We start from the raw sequence: 20,002 nt of genomic DNA, 5'->3' as shown, positions 1-20,002 counted from the left end.
TCTTCCACAAGGTACATCAACTCATCTAGATATTTGCCTAGTTTTACAACAGGCTACATAAAAAGCACTAGCAAAGTCAGTACAAACTAAAATTTCATACAGACAAAATGAGAAAGTCAGCAATTTTTCAGTAATAGTGCGCTGTGACACTTTTGTATTTTTATGTCTGATTTTGTAAGCAAGTAGTTTTTAAGTAAGGTGAATCTTGGGGTACGCAAGACAAATCAGACTCCTGAAAGAGGAACAGTAGTCTGGAAAGGTTGACAACCAATGACCTAGCCAGTGGCTTCCAACCGTTTCAGATTACTGTACCCCTTTAAGGAGTCTGATTTGTCTTGCATGCCCCCAAGTTTCACCTCACTTAAAAACAACTTGCTTACAAAATCAGACATAAAAATACAGAAGTGTCACAGTGCACTATTACTGAAAAATTGCTTAACTTTCTCATTTTTACCATATAATTATAAAATAAATCAATTGGAATATAAATATTGAACTTACATTTCAATGTAATAAACAAGTAATTGTCTGCATGAAATTTTAGTTTATCCTGAGTTTGCTAGTGCTTTTTATGGAGCCTGTTATAAAACTAGCAAATATCTAGATGAGTTGATATATCCCCTGGAAGACCTCTGCGTACCCCCAGGGGTACATGTAACACTGGTTGAGAACAACTGAGTCTTAGATTTCAGAGTAGCAGCCGTGTTAGTCTGTATCCACAAAAAGAACAGGAATACTTGTGGCACCTTAGAGACTAACAAATTTATTTGAGCATAAGCTTTCGTGGGCTACAGCCCACTTCATCGGATGCACCCATCCTGCAGCAAAAAGTGCCACTGGAGTTTTATTGACAGCAAGTCATCAGGATCTCGTTTTTACACCTTATTTAATAGCAGCACATCACAGTTGTCTATAACAGATGGAAGCATTCACCTTGAGATGAGTGCATTACAGAAAACTTCTCATTGTCACTCCTCTTGGTTACAGTTTTACCTGCTTAAACTGTGTGCAGCTTGGGCTTTTTGGAATGACATCTGGCTACAGTATCAGACTCCTGCTGTGTACCCCCCAGATTGGGACACTACAAAAACACTGGCAACAACCACATAAAAACAGTCTCAAATATTGGTTGGGTACAGTCCAAGGAGCACCTGCAGCACAACAAGCTGTAGAACAGCAAATAATGAATCAAGCATTTGATGAGAGCCATGATATTAGGCAATGGCAAGTAGGAAACCAAGTAATGGTTAAAAGTAAACCAGCACCTAAAAAAGAAGAAGTGTGCAAGGTATTAGATCGCAATTCCTACAGAGGATAGCTTGCTTACTTACCAGCTCAGCAGTCGTGGGTCACCAGTGTGGTTAAATGTGTGTGTTCTTTCTGTGTTCTCCCTGTGTGCTGCCACAGCTCTGAGCAAACAGCTGGCACAGCAGACCTCAAGCAAACCACCCAAAGACCACAAAATCCATCCAGAGACGAAAGCACCAGGCCAGGTTTGTTATCAGCCAAGCACAGTACTAGTATCCCACGGACTCTACCGGACCACTAATACATGTATGCCCGTAACAATGGACCAGATCAGTGAACGGCAAGACTTTCCGTTCCTCTTTAGGCTAAACAAAGACACTCCCTCTTAGATACATCTTTACACCACAATACAAACAAGTTAATACTGCCCCTCTAACATAGTTAGTTATTGCTCCCTGACATGGCTAGTTATCACCCATCACCTTGTATATGTTGGTTCAATTAAAAATTTTTTATTATGCACTGTAATTCTGACCTTATCTTTTAGGAGCAGTCAGTGTGTTCCTGTTATTCGTGGGGAACGTTTCTGTACCATCCTTAATATCGGGATGTTTTGGTGCCACTTGATATCGGAACGTGTCTGTGTGAGTACTCTGTGCCTAGCACTTCTTAGGAATGTGTATTTCTTCAATATCAGCCCTGTTCTTGCTAGATTCTGTGAACAGGTCCTGCCTTTTGCTCAGAGCTTGTCTTTGCTTTATATCACTAAAGCTTCGACTATTACTTTAGCCCAGGCCTCAGGCCTCATACTAGGCCTGTGATACAAGGGCTTATGTCTCAGGCTCTCTTCCTACTGCAGCTTTATATCTTTATTCCCTTTCTCTCAGATTTCTAAAATGTTGAACCCCTCTTTAAATGGTTATTTACAAAAAAACCCTGCCAAAATAAGTCCTCAGCCTGCAGTAAATGCAGATACAAGAAGGTATATCTAAATAAAATCAAAGTGCAGTATAATATCCTTACAGTTGAGAAGGGAGAGTAGTTTTCATTAGCAGATAAGAACTGGGTAAGTTCTTGGAGGATAGGTCCATGAATGGCTATTAGCCAGGATGGGCAGGGATGGTGTCTCTAGTCTCTGTTTGCCAGAAGCTGGGAATGGGTGACTGGGGTTGAATCACTTGATGATTACCTGTTCTGTTCACTCCCTCTGGGGCACCTGGCATTGGCCACTGTCAGTAGACAGGATATTGGGCTAGATGGCTCTTTGGTCTGACCCAATAGGGCCGTTCTTATGTTTTTATATTTAGAGTGGGATTTTCAAAAGCATTCAGCACTGACCTAACTCTGCGTCATGGAAGTCAATGGTAAAACTCCCACTGAAGTTCTGTCTACACTATGCTGTGGATTCTGAAAAGTCCAAGGCTGAAGCACAATTTGGGAATAAGGTTATAATACAGTTTGAGCCAGTCCACAAAGAAAAATCAAAGTGTGTTTCGCAATGTTCAAGAACTGCCCCATGGCACAGCGGCTCTTGATAATATAGAAAGGACTATACTACAGGACATATTGGACATGGGTGAGGCCTTTCTTGGGATACAGGATTAGAGAGGTAAATAAATCAGCAGGCTAGAGGCACAATGACTGTACTAGGTAAAATAAGGGGGAACATATAGGGAACCATTTACAGTGGACAAGATAAGAATGGATAAATCAAGCCTAGAACAAAAGATGAGGTAAAGAGTAAGTTGTACACGGACAGTGTGTGCACAGACAGAGCACGCTGTACAGGGATTGTTACCCACAAAGTGACCAGCCAATCCCAAAATGTATCCAATGCAATGTATAGTAAATGCAATGTAACGTGTAAATGCGTATAAAGGAAGTGGTTTGCTGCGTAACTCTGGATGTGTGGTACACCTTAGACCAACCGTCTACACTTGAGTCTGATCAGCTCTGTAGTTTTGCTGTATGCCAAATAAAGGAACCTGAATGATGATACCAGAGTCCAGATGAGTTCTTGGGGAACTGACTGGAACAGATTTGAGTGGAACTATGCAGGAGGTAAAGCCTGTGGTTTTCAAAGCTGCACAGGGATTTGGGTACCCAATTATTTGAATCTGGAAAGTCTCAGCTGAAACAGGTTCAGGCAAGGCCCTGCTAGGGTTTGTTTACATTTGGGATTTTACCAAACCTTCCCGTCAGTGCTATAGCACTAGTGCTACTACTAACAGTGGGATGCTGGTGTAGACCAGCCAGAGCCACTTTTACCACCACATTATTTGACCCTGTTCAGAGCAGATCATGGTGACACAGTGGTAGAAATACCAGCAGACAGTCTACACTAGCACTTTGACCAACGGAGCTACACTTGTGCTAGAACAGTGGTGGAACGTCACAGAAACTGCAGTGCAGACAAGGCCCAACAGGCTACTTCCCTTGTATAGCCAGCAACCTCGTTTGTGAATGCCGTGACACCATGACTGTAACGATGCTACCACGTTTGATTTTAGCTAAGTCTGAACACATTTTATGATATAATTAAAATGATACCAACACTTTACACTTTCATAGCATCTCCCACCAAGGATCTCAAAGCACTTTAGACACACTCATGAATTTACCCTGACAGCACCCCTGTGATGTAGGGAAGTATTATTTCCAGGTTCAAAAGGGGAAACTGAAGTAGAGAGTTTAAGTGACTTGCCCAAGTCTGTGGCAGATGCAGGAACTGATATCCATGTTTTCTAAGTTCTAGCCCTATGACTTAACCACTAGACCAGCAATAATCACAACCAACTGTGGAGAAGAGCTAAATGAAGAATGGATTTGTAAGTTCATTAGTCACGCTGACAAAAAAAAAAATAGATTTTGGGGGGGGGGGGGTCCAACTGAAAATGAAATTTTCCAAAATTTTCAGTGAATCAAGAAGTAGAAAACATAAAATTTGACTTGGATAGAAACTAAATGTTTTGTTTTGACCTGATTCCTTTCTTTTCTATTTAAATTTTGGGCATTTTGACAAAAGCCAAGGAGGACTGGATTTACATAGCGCCGGGAGGGAAAAGAGGAAGAAAAGAGGATGAGGAGTTGCCTTATAAACTTTTAGCCCAGTGGCTAGGGTAGTCTCTGGGAAGTGGGAGACCCAGGGCCAATTCCTCCCTCGGCCTGGTGTGGAGAAAGGATTGAATTTGGGTTTCCAACATTACAGAAAAGCGTTCTACTCACTGGGCTATGGGTTATTCTGTTGGGAGTCTTGTAGCCCACGAAAGCTTATGGTGAAACAAATTTGTTAAAGTCCAAGGTGCCACAAGTACTCCTGTTCTTTTTCCTGTCTCTCCTGTTGAAGCTGTTGCACTTTTTATAAATAAGTGAGCAGTCACTGGAGCAGGGACTTGAACTTGGGTCTACCACATCCTAGGAGGGTGCCCTAACTACCAGACTACAGAGCCATCCACAGGCTCTTTCTCTGGTCCTATTACTATTCATTGTCATTATGAATGACTCTCATTGCCCACAATGGGCTTTGGGCCAGACTTTAGGAAATAATCTGACTGAAGAGCCTAAGCATATTTACTGGGAAAAGAAGGCAGTGATATCACAACAACATAATGCAAAAATGTTGCTTGTTTTCATTCCTATTAATGAGCCTTGTTTTCAGTACCCCATAGGTTTCAATAGGAATTTAGTCTGTGTAAGGAGCTTTGAAAAAGATCCAGTGGGGGCATGGAGAAAAAAAGTTAAAATGGGGGATATACAGGTGAAATGTCCTGTTTTAAAGGAAACTAGCACATGTTCATGTTTGGTCTCCTGTGCAGCAAGATGTAGAATTATAAATACCTGCTCTAAAGGGAGCTGAGCTGGTGTAACACATGCAGGGACCAGGGAAAGTGTTCCGAAGTCAGGCTGCTTCTTAAACCTGTTGTGTAGAGTCCTCCCTTAAGTTGTACATAAACCTTTGAAATCTTGCATTGAGGTTCTTGTCTAATATGAACATTCATCAACCACTGTATCCACATTGGACCCAGTGCAGTTACACTTTCAATGTACAAATCACTGGAGTTACTCATGGAGTAAAGCAATGAGAGTCAGGGTAGCAGAATCATGCTTTTAAAATAAAATGTCTTTGAATTTTATAAATGATTCAGCAAAGGAACCTGGACTTACAAATACCCCCAAGGGCCCAAAAATTCCCTGGCAGCGCTGGTCCAATTCAAACTGGAGTCATGAAAAAGACAACAACATTTGAAAACTTCCCAGTTTAGTTTTGTGTTAAGTTTCAGACCTTGACACCTACACTGGTCAACAACAGGTGGACTTAAATACAACCACCATAAAACAACCACAAAGGAAAAAGATACTTAGATCTGCTCACAAGTGGGTGTAACAAGAACAACACAGGACCACATGATTTGTCAATCCCATTCTCCTCTTCCCCTTTTCTCTGGATTGTGTCTGTTTTAAGGGTGAGTCCTGAAAAGATTTACTCCAGGCCACAGCCATGAATTATAGACCTCAAATCCTCATCCTGCTTTAGAATCGACTAACGTGCATCCATGATACGGCCTAGTGAAGTCACAGAGACTCTGCACAGGTGCAGGAGTCAGCTCTAGCACATTCTGATGCAGGATCAAGGCCTCAGACTGTAAATGATTTAGGGCAGGAACTGTGCTCATATGTCTTTAAAAGCACCATTCACATATACGGTGCTATATAATAATATTAATAACAAAGAATAATAACAATGCACAGCATTGTACCAAATCTCAGATTGATTTCTATTTGTAACACTTTTTTAAAATCTGTTCAACAGTGGGAATGCTGTCTAAACAGAGGAGAAAGCCAAACAATAAGGCATTGTGAATCAGATCCACTACTGTACTACTAAGCTGTCATTCATTATTTTGTTGAATTTGTGAGAAAACTGATCTGACCTTTTCCTTTGAAGCGAGAGCTAGCTATATATTGTAAATCCTGTATCTACTTAGTTATAAACAGAGAGCATAGTCTCAAATCTAGACAACTGCTTCAGACTACTGCATCATGCCACAATTTTTCTCTTAAATTCTTAAAAACATGCATCTCATTTCACATTCTGAGGAATGTTCCTGGGATGGAAGAAATGTGTAGTTTACAATAATACTTATACAGTGCCATACCTGAGACAAGCTTCCAGACACCCTAGTTAAAAATTAAAAGCAAAGATCTAAGATGAGAGTTAAAGTGACCTCCTATCACTGGATATTCTTCTCCGACATTTAGCATTATATTATAGGTCTTATCAGAAAGGCTTGGTTGTAGCTAAGTGTTTAAAGAAAGAATTGGGAGATAGATTAATCCAGCTCTCAGTTGGCTAATTAATAGAATCATAGAATATTAGGGTTGGAAGAGACCTCCGGAGGTCATCTAGTCCAACCCCCTGCTCAAAGCAGGATCAATCCCCAGCTAAATCATCCCAGCCAGGGCTTTGTCAAGTCGTGTCTTAAAAACCTCTAAGGATGGAGATTCCACCACCTCCCTAGGTAACCCATTTCAGTGCTTCACCACCTTCCTAGTGAAATAGTGTTTCCTAATATCCAACCTAGACCTCCCCGACTGCAACTTGAGACCATTGCTTCTTGTTCTGTCATCTGCCACCACTGAGAACAGCCGAGCTCCATCCGCTTTGGAACCTCCCTTCAGGTAGTTGAAGGCTGCTATCAAAACCCCCCTCACTCTTCTCTTCTGCATGCCTCTCCTTGTAAGTCATGTGCTGCAGCCCCCTAATAATTGTCATCGCCCTCCACTGGACTCTCTCCAATTTGTCCACATCCCTTCTGTAGTAGGGAGACAAAAACTGGATGCAATACTGAAGGTATGGCCTCACCAGTGCCAAACAGAGGAGAATAATCACGTCCCTCGATCTGCTGACAATGCTCCTACTAATACAGCTCAATATGCTGTTGGCCTTCTTGGCAACAAGGGCACACTGCTGACTTATATCCAGTTTCTTGTCCACTGTAATCCCCAGGTCCTTTTCTGCAGAACTGCAGCTTAGCCAGTCGGTCCCCAGCCTGTAGCGGTGCAGGACTCCTAAGTGCAGGACTCTGCACTTGTCCTTGTTGAACCTCATCAGATTTCTTTTGGCCCAATCCTCCAATTTGTCTAGGTCACTCTGGACCCCATCCCTACCCTCCAGCATATCTACCTCTCCCCCCAGCTTAGTGTCATCTACGAACTTGCTGAGGGTTCAATCTATCCCATCATCCAGATCATTAATAAAGATGTTGAACAAAACCAGCCCCAGAACCGATTCCTGGGGCACTCTGCTTGATGCCAACTAGACATCAAGCTGTTAAGCCCAAAAATCTAGCCACCTTATATTCCATTCATCCAGCCCATACTTCTTTAACTTGCTGGCAAGAATACTGTGGGAGACTGTATCAAAAGCTTTGCTAAAGTCAAGATCTATCACATCCACCGCTTTCCCCATATCCACAGAGCCAGTTATCTCATCATAGAAGGCAATCAGGTTGGTCAGGCATGACTTGCCCTTGGTGAGTCCACATTGACTGTTCCTGATTACTTTCTCCTCCTCCAAGTGCTTCAAAATGGATTCCTTGAGGACCTGCTCCATGATTTTGCCAGGGACTGAAGTGAGGCTGGCCCGTCTATAGTTCCCCGGGTTCTCTTTATACTCTTTTAAAAATATGGACACTATATTTGCCTTTTTCCAATCATCTGGAACCTCTCCCGATTGCCCCGAATTTTCAAAGATAATGGCCAATGGCTCTGCAATCACATAAGTCAACTCCCTCAGCACCCTTGGATGCATTAGATCTGCACCCATGGATTTGTGCATGTCCAGCTTTTCTAAATAGTCCTTAACCTGTTCTTTCACCACTGAGGGCCGCTCATCTCCTCCCCATACTGTGCTGCCCAGTGTAGCAGTCTGGGAGTTGACCTTGTCTGTGAAGACCAAGGCAAAAGAAGCATTGAGTACTTAAGCTTTTTCCACATCATCTGTTAATAGGTTGCCTCCCCCATTCAGTAAGGGTCCCACACTTTCCCTGACCTTCTTGTTGCTAACATACCTGTAGAAACCCTTCTTGTTACTCTTCACATCCCTTGCTAGCTGCAACTCCAATTGTGCTTTGGCCTTCCTGATTACACCCCTGCATGCTCGAGCAATATTTTTATACTCCTCCCGAGTCATCTGTCCAAATTTCCACTTCTTGTAAGCTTCCTTTTTTAATTTAAACTGACCAAAGATTTCACTGTTAAACCAAGCTGGTCGCCTGCCATACTTGGTATTCTTTCTGCACATCGGGATGGTTTGTTACTGTGCCCTCAATAAAGCTTCTTTAAAATACAGCCAGCTCTCCTTCAGTGGTTCTCAACCTTTTCTGCACCCAGACCACATCTAGCTTGCACCTCCCTTTCCTGTTTAGCAATATGGGTAGAGCAGGGTGATCAAAATCTGTTTGGAACCTCAAGCTGAGAGCTCCTGGCCCTAATGGATGATAAAAACTGACTGGTTCCTGGGAACAGGATATTTCCTCCAGGAGAATTCAATGGAAAATATTTCTCCTTTTATATGAGGGAGAAGATAAATGAACCTAAGACTGGCCATATACTGGGTCAGACCAAAGGTCCATCTAGCCCAGTATCCTGACAGTGGCCAATGCCAGGTGCCCCAGAGGGAATGAACAGAACAGGTAATCACCAAGTGATCCATCCCCTGTTGCCCATTCCCAGCTTCTGGCAAACAGAGGCTAGGGACACCATCCCTGTCCATCTGGCTAATAGCCATTGATGAACCTATCCTCCATGAATTTATCTAGCTCTTCTTTGAACCCTGTTATAGTCTTGGCCTTCACAACATCCTCTGGCAAGGAATGCACAACTATGGAAGTTATGACAACTAGAAGAAATGTGAGCAGTGGTTAGTGCCAGAGTTTAACAGTAACTGAAGCTTGTATTTGGCACTGAGCAGCGCCGGAGAGGTATTAAAAGCTATACAATTTGTTGTGACACAAGGCACAACAGGATGAAAGAACTCTAGTAGGAAGGAGAGTGGGTCATGTTCTTGCTCGAATGGCTGCTGCGGCTGCTCCAGAGAGACCCTTCCATGGGATTGTGAAGAATAAGGAGCACACATAGAACAGTGTGATAGGGCACTCTGCGAGACAGCCAGGAATAGTGTCAAAAAGAGCAGTTAACACTACCATATTTTCAAGTAAGCCATCTGGGTCTTAGAATCAGTGAGATCACCCTCTCCCCACTCTCTCTCATTGACTGTGTTTATATATTACGCATACAAATGCAGAGTGGTGGCTCCACAATTATCTTGCATTAGCCATCTATAAATGTAGCATTCAGAAACAAAAACTCTGGAAGGATGGATGACAGCAGAATTGAGAAAAAACACAGGTTAATGCTGGAAGAAGCGGCTTGAGAAAGGGGTAATACCTGCTTCAGTGGGAAAAAGATGTGGGCTGCTGAGCAATAAGGAATATTCTCGATGAAAAGCAGCAGTTCAGCCCACGTCTGTACACTGTCTGTTTCGACTATGGGTGACATTTTCAAAAGCACCTAAGTCCCATTTTCAGAAACAACTTAGGCACTTGAGATTTAATCTCACGTCACTTTCAGGGGTTTTCAAAAAATTTTACCCTGAAAGCTTTTCTAGGCAGGCACCTTGGCTAAAGCTTTACAACGTTGTTTGAGTGCCTCTATTTTTGGATGCCCAACTTGAGTCACCTTAAAGGAGTCTAATTTTCAGAAAGCACTTAACATCCACTTCTGAAAGTCAGGCCCGTTTAAGAGATCTTAAGTTGGACATCCAAAAATGGAGGCACCCAAAATTACCAGACACTCTGGAAAATCCTGTCCCTTCTCTTTTTATTTGTCTGCAAAACACCTAACACACTTCTGGTGCTACATAAATAATATCATAATAATAAATCATTAAGATGAGAATAGAAATCAGGAGAGGTCTCTATGCTTTGTGGAAATATTTATAGTTTTGATAGCAAATCCTGCACATTAGCATAAAGAAACCATTCATGTGTAATAAGCTAAACTAAAAGCCAGTCTTACTATGATCCTTATCTCCATGCACACATTTCCCTAAAAAAGTAAATAGTCTTTCTCACTAACATCTGCACAACAGGCTGCTTCCCACACTGAGGCAGCACCTGCCTGGTTGTACTTTGCATCAGCAGAATATCAATGATGCTTACTGAAATAATACAAGAAAGCTCTTTTGTGACTCAAAAGGGCAGACAACTGCAAGAGATTTGCCTTCACTGATACAATATTTTAATTAAATGCACACCAAGAGCACAGGGGCTTCCCACAGCTGCAGATTTTGCTGGTCCCCACAGCTGGCTCTTTAACATCTGAAAGGGAAAACGGACCTTTGTTTTGTTAGATACAGGCTCTCTTTTCATTGTAGATTTTAGGAGAGAGGGCACTCCTGGCCATAATCTGGCATGTTGCCAATGGGAGCAAACAGGGGCAGTAGAACAATGTGTATATCCTCAGTTCAGCTGTCTGGTTAGACATTAGACACCTCTGCTAATTAGAATCGAACCCTTGTGATTCCACAGTATGCAAGCACCAGTGGGAAATGACATCCTGCAATCCTGCCATCCTTTGGCCGTTTGTCTTTCTGAGCTGATTTCCTAATTCCACCATGCTGTATGCAACATACAGAAATTCTTTGAGGCATGCAACATCAGGTGGAGAAACAGGGGGTTGTATTATATATACACATCTGACAAAGCCTCTTCTCCCTTCTTTTTTAATTTATCCCAAGAGTGTGTTAAGAGTTCTGCTTATGCCCTCCTGTGGTAAAAACATGAAATTATTAATACTAGCCATGGGTAAATGAGCTATGGATTCTCATACAATTTTTTCCCCCACTGGTCCTTTAACTTCTTGGCTTTAATTTCTGCTTTGCACTGGTGTAAGTGAGAGGGGAATCAGACTGTGTGTTTATAACTGTTCTGATACTTGGGTTTTATGGTAAAGATTAATCAACCCTTTTATATGGGAGCAAATGCAGAAGTTGTCTTCCTGCTCTAACAGTAATTCAGCAGATGGACAATATGATTTTTAACTATAAGTGAATTTTGACTTCAGAATTACTTTTTAAAAAGGCAGCCATTAACGGTGGTCAAAATTAATACCTAAGGCAACCCAACGGGTACTCTGTACTAACAAGGAATACTTAAGGCTGAATTTTAAATGTCACTGAATCACATGAACATGAGAGTTCCTTATTAAATGATATTTAGTTGACCCCAATAAAGTATGTTCAAAATGTGATTCTGTTTTATGTGCTTGATAGCAAGATCAAGAGTGCAAAGCTTTTGGACATAAAACATTAAACCAATGTTTTTATCTATTGTAAAAACAGCAACAGGCTAGAACATCACCATATCTGATGCCCATGAAAGATGACTGAAAAGGAAGTAAACCTTAAGCAGACTGCCAAACAGCATGTCACATCTGAAAGACATGTAACCTCTCATCTCTTATTTGGATATCAAGGAATTATCCCAAACACTTCTAATTCTCTGTCATCTTGGTGTATAAGCAAAGTTTTATTGGTTTAACTAATGGTGTGATTTTAGACTGATTTAGTTCAACAGGTGCAACTTTGCATGAGGACACTCACAGGCCATGTCTACACTAGCAGCACTTTACTAGTCTAATAATAATGGGAAAACTATACCAGCAAAGAGCTCTGCGTTTGGGGCTTCAGCTGGCATGACTCTGTCTCCAGAGATCATACCTCTTCACAGCCCTGACCAACACAGCTATGCTGGCAGAAGTCTGTAATGTACACTGGTCCTTATTTTGGTTCAAACCTGATTTAAATTGAGATTAGCCTGAATCGGTAACATTTCAGGTGCAACTTCTGGGAGTAGACAGACCCTTAATCATGACTAAACTTGAAAAAACAACACGGAGAAAATTCAGTTTCAGAGAAACATTTAAAAACTATGCTCATAAACAACAGAGGTAGCTAAAAATGCCAGGTATTTTCCACACATACGAAAAAATTGAAAACAAAATGAAAATTGTTTGCTTAGTTCAAAATTTTTGGGTGGAGTTTTCCGGTTCTTTAATGTTTTCCTCCTTTCCTCACCCTCCTGGTTCTTTCCCCTCCACCCCTATAGAGATTTTACAAATGGATAAACAAAAAAGGAGAGAGAAGGAGGGAGGAACCCCCAAAATGAAAATTTTTCATTTTTGATTTTTAAAAACTGGAAAATTCTGACCAAAGTGAAAATTTTTCATGAAAATTCAATAAAAAAAAGTAGGGTTTTTTTGGCAAAAAAAGTTTTGCTGAAAAAATGTTGACCAGGCCTAGTACACAGAGCTGTGCAAAATTCAGCAGGAGACCTTAGTCCTAGCTCTTACACATACTTTTTATATGACCTGAGGTAAGTCAGTGTGTGTCTGTGCTGCAGTTTCTTCATCTGTAAAACAGACTTACCAGCCTCAGCAGGGTGTTTCTGAGGGTACATCCATTTGTGTTTTAAAGTATGCCCCTCAGTTGAGAGAGGGGTTTATAAATGTCAGGTATTATTATTACTACATCAACATTTTCCTCAGTTTCAATTTACAGTAGGTTTGCAGCCAACAATGTCTTTTTGAGTTTCGGATTCAAATGAACCCCCAAACGGTATTATAGTTACCCTGTAAGAAAGCCCTCACCTGCATGTCTGTTCTCCTCTCACACTCAGTTTTACTGCTATTTAGGCCTTAAATGCCTGATTCAAACAAAGTGAAGTCAATGGGAGAATTTCCAATGACTTCATTGGGCTTTAGATCACACCCTAGGGTTGAGATTTTCAAAAACATTCAGTGTCATCTTTGCTCTGCTCCCACTGAAATCAAAGGTCAAACTCTCATTGACTTCAATGGGAGTAGAATTGGGCCAAAGAAGAGCAGACATTACGTGCCTGTGTCCAGAGAGCAGTGGTTTGGGCCCACTGTCAGGCAGAATGAATGAAAGAACCCTGAAAGTAGAACAGCAGCAAAATCAACATAGCACAGAGATGTTGCTGTAATATGCCGTAGCAAGAGCTGTCACAGCTTATTCCAGTTAGCGCCCTTACAGAAGCTATAGAACGGGTATGGAGAAGTATGTCTAAATCCATTGTGAAAGTACCTTAAGCATTAATCATTTGTATTAAATAGCTGCATCCACCTACCCCTTCTTCAAGTGAGACACATATGCACTCTGTAGAGCTGCTTCCAGGAAATAGGGAAGTTCAAAGTCAGAGAAAGTCACATTGCTGCCTTTTATGCTTCTTGAATGCGAGGTCTGGGAGGGAAACAAAAAGTGATATGATTATAGACTCACTGTCCTTATCATCTGCTTACATGCACTGGGAATCACTTTGCAGTGATTGGAAGGACAAAAAGAAAGTGATGCAGTGCACCATGCTACAACTTATGCACCATATTTACTGTAATTTTGAGATGTTCAATTTTATGACCTTTTTGATTTTATGAACCCCTCAGGCCCAATTAGTTAGCAAAATAAGGGTCCTACTGTATCAAAACTCTTCTATTGTCTGAAATATTGAGAGGACACATCACCCTTTCAGTAGTGCTCTGACAATCCTTTCAGTCTATCAGCACTTGTAATTCTGCCCTCGGATTTGCACAGCTTTCATTGACAAACTCACTGGGAGCCCTGTCCAAAGATAGGATTTAGGCCATGTATAGGTAAGTCACACATAGGGCACGTTTCTTCCTTACCTTCTCAAGTTCCTGCAAGTACACTTGTGCAATGACACATGCTTTCTCAAAACAAGCCACGACCTCCTCTTCCCTTTCGGACAGCCGAGCACGGGAGGCAATCGAATTGGGCGAGCGCTCCAGTGACAGACCTGGAAAATGGCAATACCTTCTTAAACCCAAGTCAATGTACTCAGTTTTCATAGCATAAATATTTACATGATGACCGTGAAAAATCTCCTAAATAATACATACTTTTGTTTTGTTTATTTGCTTGCTTGCTTCAAATACTTTTGGAAACATGGGTAGAATAAAATATACTACACGTTAGGACTGTCAAGCAATTAAAAAAATGAGATAAAAAATGAATTGTGATTAATTGTGCTGTTAAACAATAATAGAATACCATTTATTTAAATAATTTTGGATGTTTTCTATATTTTAAAATATATTGATTTCAGTTGCAACACAAAATACAAAGTGTACAGTGCTCACTTTCTATTTATTTATTATTACAAATATTTGCACTGTAAAAAACAAAAGAAATAGTATTTTTCAATTCACCTAATACGAGTACTGTAGTGCAATCTCTTTATCATGAAAGTTGAACTTACAAATGTAGAATAATGTACAAAAAATAACTGCATTAAAAATAAAAATGTAAAACTTTAGAGCCCTACAAGTCCACTCAGTCCTACTTCAGCCAATCACTCAGATAAACAAGTTTAGTTACAATTTGCAGGAGATAATACTGCCCGCTTATTATTTACATCACTTGAAAGCGAGAACAAGTGTTCGCATGGCACTGTTGTAGCTGGTGTCACAAGATATTTATGTGCCAGATGCGCTAAAGATTCATATGTCCCTTCGTGCTTCAACCACCATTCCAGAGGACACCATGCTGATGACAGGTTCTGCTCGATAACAATCCAAAACAGAGGGGACCGATGCATGAAGAATTACTGGTTAAATTGGAAAAGATGGGGATTGAAATGAAAATCCAGAGGTGGATAAGGAACTGGTTAAAGGGGAGACTGCAGCGGGTCGTATTGAAAGGTGATCTGTCGGGTTGGAGGGAGGTTACCAGTGGAGTTCCTCAAGGTTCGGTTTTGGGTCCGATCTTATTCAATCTATTTATCACTGACCTCGGAACCAAAAGTAGGAGTGGGCTGATAAAGTTTGCGGATGACACGAAGTTGGGAGGTATTGCCAATTCGGAGAAGGATCGGGATATCCTCCAGGGAGATTTGGATGACCTTGTAAACTGGAGTATTAGTAATAGGATGAAATTCAATAGTGAGAAGTATAAGGTTATGCATTTAGGGATGACTAACAGGAATTTTAGTTATAAGCTGGGGATGCACCAGTTGGAAGTAATGGAAGAGGAGAAGGACCTCGGAGTCCTGGTTGATCGCAGGATGACTATGAGTCGGCAATGTGATGTGGCCATTAAAAAAGCTAATGCGGTCTTGGGATGCATTAGGCGAGGTATTTCTAGTAGAGATAAGGAGGTGCTAGTCCCGTTATACAAGGCATTGGTGAGACCTCATTTGGAGTACTGTGTGCAGTTTTGGTCTCCCATGTTTAAGAAGGATGAATTCAAACTGGAACGGGTACAAAGAACGTCCACTAGAATGATCCGAGGAATGGAAAGCCTGTCGTATGAAAAGAGACTTGAGGAGCTCGGTTTGTTTTCCTTAACCAAAAGAAGGTTGAGAGGAGATATGATTGCTCTCTTTAAATATATCAGAGGGATAAATACCAGGGAGGGAGAGGAATTATTTCAGCTCAGTACTAATGTGGACCCGAGAACAAATGGATATAAATTGGCAGTCGGGAAGTTTAGGCTTGCAATTAGACGAAGGTTTCTAACCATCAGGGGAGTGAAATTCTGGAACAGCCTACCGAGGGAAACAGTGAGGGCGAAGGACCTCTCTGGCTTTAAGTTTAAGCTTGATAAGTTGATAGGATAACACTATTTAGTCAATAGGTCAATAACGTGCCGCCACTGGTAATTAGTACCGAGGGTCAATGTTGGGATATTGAAAGTCTTTTTCCTGCGTGTCTGGCTGGAGAGTCTTGCCCGCATGCTCGGGGTTCAGCTGATAGCCATATTTGGGGTCGGGAAGGAATTTTCCTCCAGGGTAGATTGGCAGTGGCCCTGGAGGTTTTTCGCCTTCCTCCGCAGCATGGGGCAGGGGTCGCTTGCTGGAGGATTATCTGCTACTTGAAGTCTTTAAACCAGGATTTGGGGACTGCAACAGCTGAGTCAAGGGAGAGAATTATTTCAAGAGTGGGTGGGTCAGCTTTTGTGGCCTGCATTTTGCGGGAGGTCAGACCAGATGATCATAATGGTCCCTTCTGATCTTAAGTTCTATGATTCTATGTTCATTTTCATCCTCTGAGTCAGATGCCACCCGCAGAAGGTTGATTTTCTTTTTTGGTGGTTTGGGTTCTATAGTTTCCGCATCTGAGTATTGCTCTTTTAAAACTTCGGAAAGCCTGCTCCACACCTTGTCCCTCTCAGATTTTGGAAGGCATTTCAGATTCTTAAACCTTGGGTCGAATGCTGTAGCTATTTTTTCGAAATCTCACATTGGTACTGTGACACTGCACCCCATATTCTTCATAGAAATATTGTTATGATATGAATATGACATAACTAAGATATGTTTTATGCAAGATGGGTCATGTGAAGTATCATTGGAAAGGTTATGATCTACTGAATGTGTTTATGTGTTTATCCAATTTGTATGCATGTATCATTTCTGTATCTGAGGATAGAAATATTGACTATGTAACAATTACAACTTTGTGTGTATTTGGGGGAACACCCACCAGACAGTAGGCAATCAGCCTCAACGTGCCATTAGGAAGAGCACTAAGACTCTAAGCTACAGAAACTCTGCAACCTGCCTAAAACAACAATTAGGGTGAAAAATTACATTTTGTAACCTGTTTCTTGAGCGTATTAAGTTTAGTTTGCGTGTTTTGTTTTATTTGCTCAGTGATCTGCTTTGTTCTGTTTGCTATCCCTTATAATCACTAGAAATTTACCTTTTGTAGTTAATAAACTTATTTTTTGTTTATTACAAACCTCAGTTTGTGCAATTCATATCTGGGGGTGGGGGGCAAAAAGCTATCCATATCCTCCTCCACATTGAGGGAGGGGATGAATTTTTATGAGCTTGCACTGTGCAGGTCTTTCTATACAGCGCATGACAATATTATTTTGGGATTATACCCCAAAGGAGGTGTGCATGTGAGTGCTGGCCATTCCCCTAGCTACGTCCTCCCACACAGAGCTGATATCAGTCTGTATCTGCAACCAGGTGTGGCCTTAGCTGTATGTGTTCTGGACAAGGCTTGAGAGCCTAGCACAGCAAGGACAGGGTTAGGGTTAGGGTTGAGGTTATCCAGGCTGGTGGAAAGGGCGGGCTCAGTGAGACCCAGCACATCAGGTGGCACCCCAAGAGGCGGGGGGGGGGTCATCCTGTCACAGGTATCTTCTTTGCGTTTTGTCAATTCTTCTTTGAAAGTGTTCTTAAAACGAACATGTGCTGGGTCATCATCCGAGACTGCTATAACATGAAATATATGGCAGAATGCAGGTAAAACAGAACAGGAGATATACAATTCTCCCTCAAGGAGTCCAAACACAAAGTTAATTAATGCATTTTTTTTTATACGAGCATCACCAGCATGGAAGCATGTCCTCTGGAATGGTGGCCGAAGCATGAAGGGGCATATGAATGTTTAGCATATCTGACATGTAAATATCTAGCAACGCCAGCTACAAAAGTGCCATGCGAAGGCCTGTTCTCACTTTCTGGTGACACTGTAAATAAGAAGCAGGCAGAAGTATCTCCCGTAAATCTATACAAACTTGTTGTCTTAACGATTGGCTGAACAAGAAGTAGGACTGAGTGGACTTGTAGACTCTAAAATTTTATATTGTTTTGTTTTTGAGTGCAGTTACGTAACAAAAAAATCTACATTTGTAAGTTACACTTTCACAGTAAAGAGATTGCACTACAGTACTTGTATGAGGTGAATTGAAAAATACTATTTAATCATTTTACAGTGCAAATATTTATAATAAAAAATAATGTAAAGTGAGCACTGTACACTTAATATTCTATGTTGTAGAATGTAATAGAAATCAATATATTTGAAAATGTAGAAAAATATCCAAAAATATTTAATAAATTTCAATTGGTACTATTATTGTTTAACAGTGCGATTAATCGCGATTAATTATTTACATCACAATTTTTTTTAGTTAATCACATGAGTTAACTGCAAATAATCGACAGCCCTACTATACATCTATAGGTATTTTGTATTCACTACCTTACAGCGGTTTAATACAGAACAATATTATGCATTTCTATAGCACCTTTCATCTCTAACAACACCATTGAGGAAGGGAAATATTAGCCCTATGGCACAGATGGGCAAACTATAGTTCAGAGAGATTAAGGCCCATATATGCAAAAATGGCCACAGATTTTATAGTAATAGGTAGTAATAGGGGTTTACTTTGTTGTGTATCTATTAACTAATGTCCCCTTTTGTGTTATGTCTTTTCTGTCAACTGTCCACTTTGTGTTAAAGGAACCTTGTCTAGTCTATTTCACCCTCCAGTCCCTCTTCAAAGGTTGTAGTTCTACAATCAAATGTTTTTCTAGTAATTTTAAATGTCTCTCACCTGCTGATTGCTAAATGAAAGTCTTGAACAAACAAAGGAAACTGACTCTATATGTAGAGGAAGCCATGAAACTCACGGTTCTTTTCACAAGAGAACTATCAAATGCACAAGCTAAACTAATTCATAACTATTTTTCTCTGATCTCTCTTGGCTATACTCATCTAAGGAGTTACTTGCAATGGTAGTAGGTTTAAAAAAAATCAGAAAGAAGTGTGATTTCTAAGCTGATGTCCTTTTAAATGCAGAGGGGGCAGTAGGCATCTTTTAATGGAGTCCAGCATATGGATTCGTGGACACTGTGAAATCATGCAGAGTGGCAGCCCAAAATAAAAAATGAGCATCATCACACACATACAAGGACTAGACTGCCCAATTGTCACTCATTCTCCTCTGCTAGAGAAAAGACTGAGAAACCAGCATCCCAGAGTCTGCTGAAAGAAACCCACCACAACCCATTAACACATACACATCGCGCATACATGCAGTATCTAATGTGGACCCAGAAAACAGCATAGGGGCTGTCATGTAGACAAGATTCAGCCATTTCTACCTCCTGCTCAGAATAGTGAGGCAAGAGGGAGTAAAAACATACAAGTTCACATTACACCCTCCCCCTACTGGCAAATTACCACTCTAAACCTCCAGGATGAGGTCTGAAGTCAACAATTCCGCTCCTCAGGAACAGTTGAACTTTCTATTACAATGACAAAGCTCATCTGTGCAGGTGACAGAGCTTTCTCGAGGGCCCATCAGAGACTGTGGAACAAACTCCTGCAGGAACTAAAGACCATCACAAATCTTCCCACCTTTCACTACAAGTGCATGGAGCACCTCTTTGACCTGGTCTCCTCTAATATAAACACAGAGCATCATGTATATAATTATTTAAAAAAAAAAAAGTACCCGTTGTGTGATTATTTGGGGAACCCAAGTATGACTTATGAATTTTGGTCAATACTATGAAGTTGTTGCTACGAAAATTGCTGTATCATGAATGTCCCTCTCACTATGTGTATCCATCATTGCTAACAAGTCTTTAAGTATGTACCTCCCAGACTAGGAGCAATGTTGGCTTAGTAGAACTCAATGACCATCTCTTCGGGGTGAAGCACCTTGGGACAATGGGTTTGCTGAGAGAAGATACTTCCTCCTCTTGTCTGGGGGGGGGGGCAGGGAGAAGGAGTGAAGAGAGTGGAAATTTCCCAAGTGGGATAAAGAGACAGAGCTGTTAGTGGTGGGACATATAAACTAGAGGGACTTGGAGAGACACATGCAGGAAGTTTTGGGCAGCAGAGGGAAAGG

The 20,002-nt window shown here is 41.2% G+C and overlaps 1 protein-coding gene across 1 annotated transcript in view; it reads right to left on the bottom strand.

Annotated features, from left to right (window-relative positions):
• The window catches only part of TTC7A (tetratricopeptide repeat domain 7A), a 267,779-nt gene that overhangs the window by 227,897 nt on the left and 19,880 nt on the right, over nucleotides 1-20,002 (bottom strand). Inside the window, exons 4-5 of the mRNA XM_045011489.1 lie at nucleotides 14,011-14,141; nucleotides 13,458-13,570 (exon numbers count right to left, since the gene is read on the bottom strand). Coding sequence (XP_044867424.1) covers nucleotides 13,458-13,570; nucleotides 14,011-14,141 — 244 coding nt within the window. The remainder of the gene's footprint in view (nucleotides 1-13,457; nucleotides 13,571-14,010; nucleotides 14,142-20,002) is intronic.

This window comes from Mauremys mutica, chromosome 3, assembly GCF_020497125.1.
Source record: "Mauremys mutica isolate MM-2020 ecotype Southern chromosome 3, ASM2049712v1, whole genome shotgun sequence".
Classification (NCBI taxonomy): Eukaryota; Metazoa; Chordata; order Testudines; family Geoemydidae; genus Mauremys; species Mauremys mutica.
Note: the sequence above shows the minus strand (reverse complement) of the source record. Positions and strands in the feature narration are given on the sequence as shown.